General features: G+C 40.6%; 1 protein-coding gene across 1 annotated transcript; it reads right to left on the bottom strand.

The window, feature by feature from the left end:
• Nucleotides 1-388: 388 nt before the first annotated feature.
• Nucleotides 389-1,330, bottom strand: LOC135232092 (olfactory receptor 5D18-like). The gene has a single exon (XM_064289385.1). It carries the CDS (start codon nt 1,328-1,330, stop codon nt 389-391), a length of 942 nt encoding a protein of 313 aa, XP_064145455.1.
• Between the last annotated feature and the right edge of the window lie 226 nt (nt 1,331-1,556).

The following is a 1,556-nucleotide window of genomic DNA, read 5'->3' as shown; positions in this document are numbered from 1 at the left end:
CAGCTCTTTCCTAGTCACCTTTTGAGTGCTTTCCAACCTGGGGGGGGGGGCTCATCTTCCAGCATTACATCAGACAATGTTCCACTGCTATTCATAAGGTTTTCACTGGCTAGTGCTTTTCAGAAGTACACTGCTGAGCCCTTCTTCCTAGTCTGTCTTAGTCTGGAAGCTCAGCTGAAACCTGTCCTCCATGGGTGACCCTGCTGATGTCTGAATACTGGAGACATAGCTTCTAGCATCATAGCAACACACAAGTCCCCACAGTACGACAAACTGACAGACACATGTGGGCATTAATAAGTATTAATTTTAAATGTATCTTTTAAAATGGCCTTTTTGGACACACTTTATTTAAAAATTTGGGACAAATTCTACTAAAATAATATGGTCAATGAGAAAAGACTTTAGTGTCCATTATCTTGCTGACTGTATTCTTGACATCCTTATTCCTCAGACTGTAGATCAAGGGATTTAACATGGGGATCACCACTGTGTAAAACACAGAGGCTACTTTGATGGTGTGCCTGGAGTTTTTGGAGTTGGGCACACAGTAGAGGAAGAGGATGGTGCCATGGAAGAGGGTGATGGCAGTCAGATGAGAGGCACAGGTAGAGAATGCCTTACAACGTCCACTGGCTGAACTCATTTTCAAGATGGTGACAACGATAAACACGTAAGAAGTGAGAATGATGAGTAATGTACTCACAACATTAAAAGTAGCAAAGATGAAAAGCAACAACAGGCTGAGAGAAGTATCAGAGCAAGAAAGGGAGAGAAGTGAGGGGAACTCACAGAAGAAGTGATTGATTGTGTTAGAACCATGAAAAGATAATTTCAAAGCAGAGCCTACGAGTATCAAGGAACATACTATTCCCCACGCATATGATCCCACCACCAGCATAGCACAGAGTCCCCGGGACATGGCAACTGTGTAGAGCAAAGGATTGCAAATGGCCACAAAGCGGTCATAGGCCATTACAGCTAATAGAAAGGATTCAGTCACTGCATAGGTACAAAAGAGAAAGTATTGTACTACACATTCTAAAAACGAAATGGTTCTGTCTTCTACAACTAGGTTCCCCAGTATCTTGGGAGCAACGGTGGAGGAATAGCAAAAATCCACAAATGAGAGGTGGCTGAGGAAAAAGTACATGGGGATGTGCAGCTTGGGGTTAATTTTGATGATTACAATCATCCCAAGATTTCCTACAACAGTGAGACTGTAGATGGTCAGAAATACCAAGAAGAGGGGAACCTGCAGTTCTGGGTAATCTGAGAAGCCCAAAAGAGTGAATGTGGCAGTGCTTTTATTTCTCTCTGACAGTAACATGGCTTCTGTTTTTTGAAATCTGAAAGTCAGTCCTGGAAAATAAATAAATAAATAAGCATAGCAAGGATACAGGAAGCTTCGTCAACTATCCTTTGCCAAGACTGGAAAAAGTGTCTCTTTCAGAATCTATGTTTCTTAATTAACAAATGCTAATCTTCTAAAAATTTAAAACATGATAACTATTTTTTTTTAATTTTCTTAAGAAAAATCATTGAATTGAATTTTG

Source organism: Loxodonta africana, chromosome 7 (assembly GCF_030014295.1).
Source record: "Loxodonta africana isolate mLoxAfr1 chromosome 7, mLoxAfr1.hap2, whole genome shotgun sequence".
NCBI lineage: Eukaryota > Metazoa > Chordata > Mammalia > Proboscidea > Elephantidae > Loxodonta > Loxodonta africana.
This window is presented reverse-complemented; position numbering and strand designations above follow the sequence as displayed.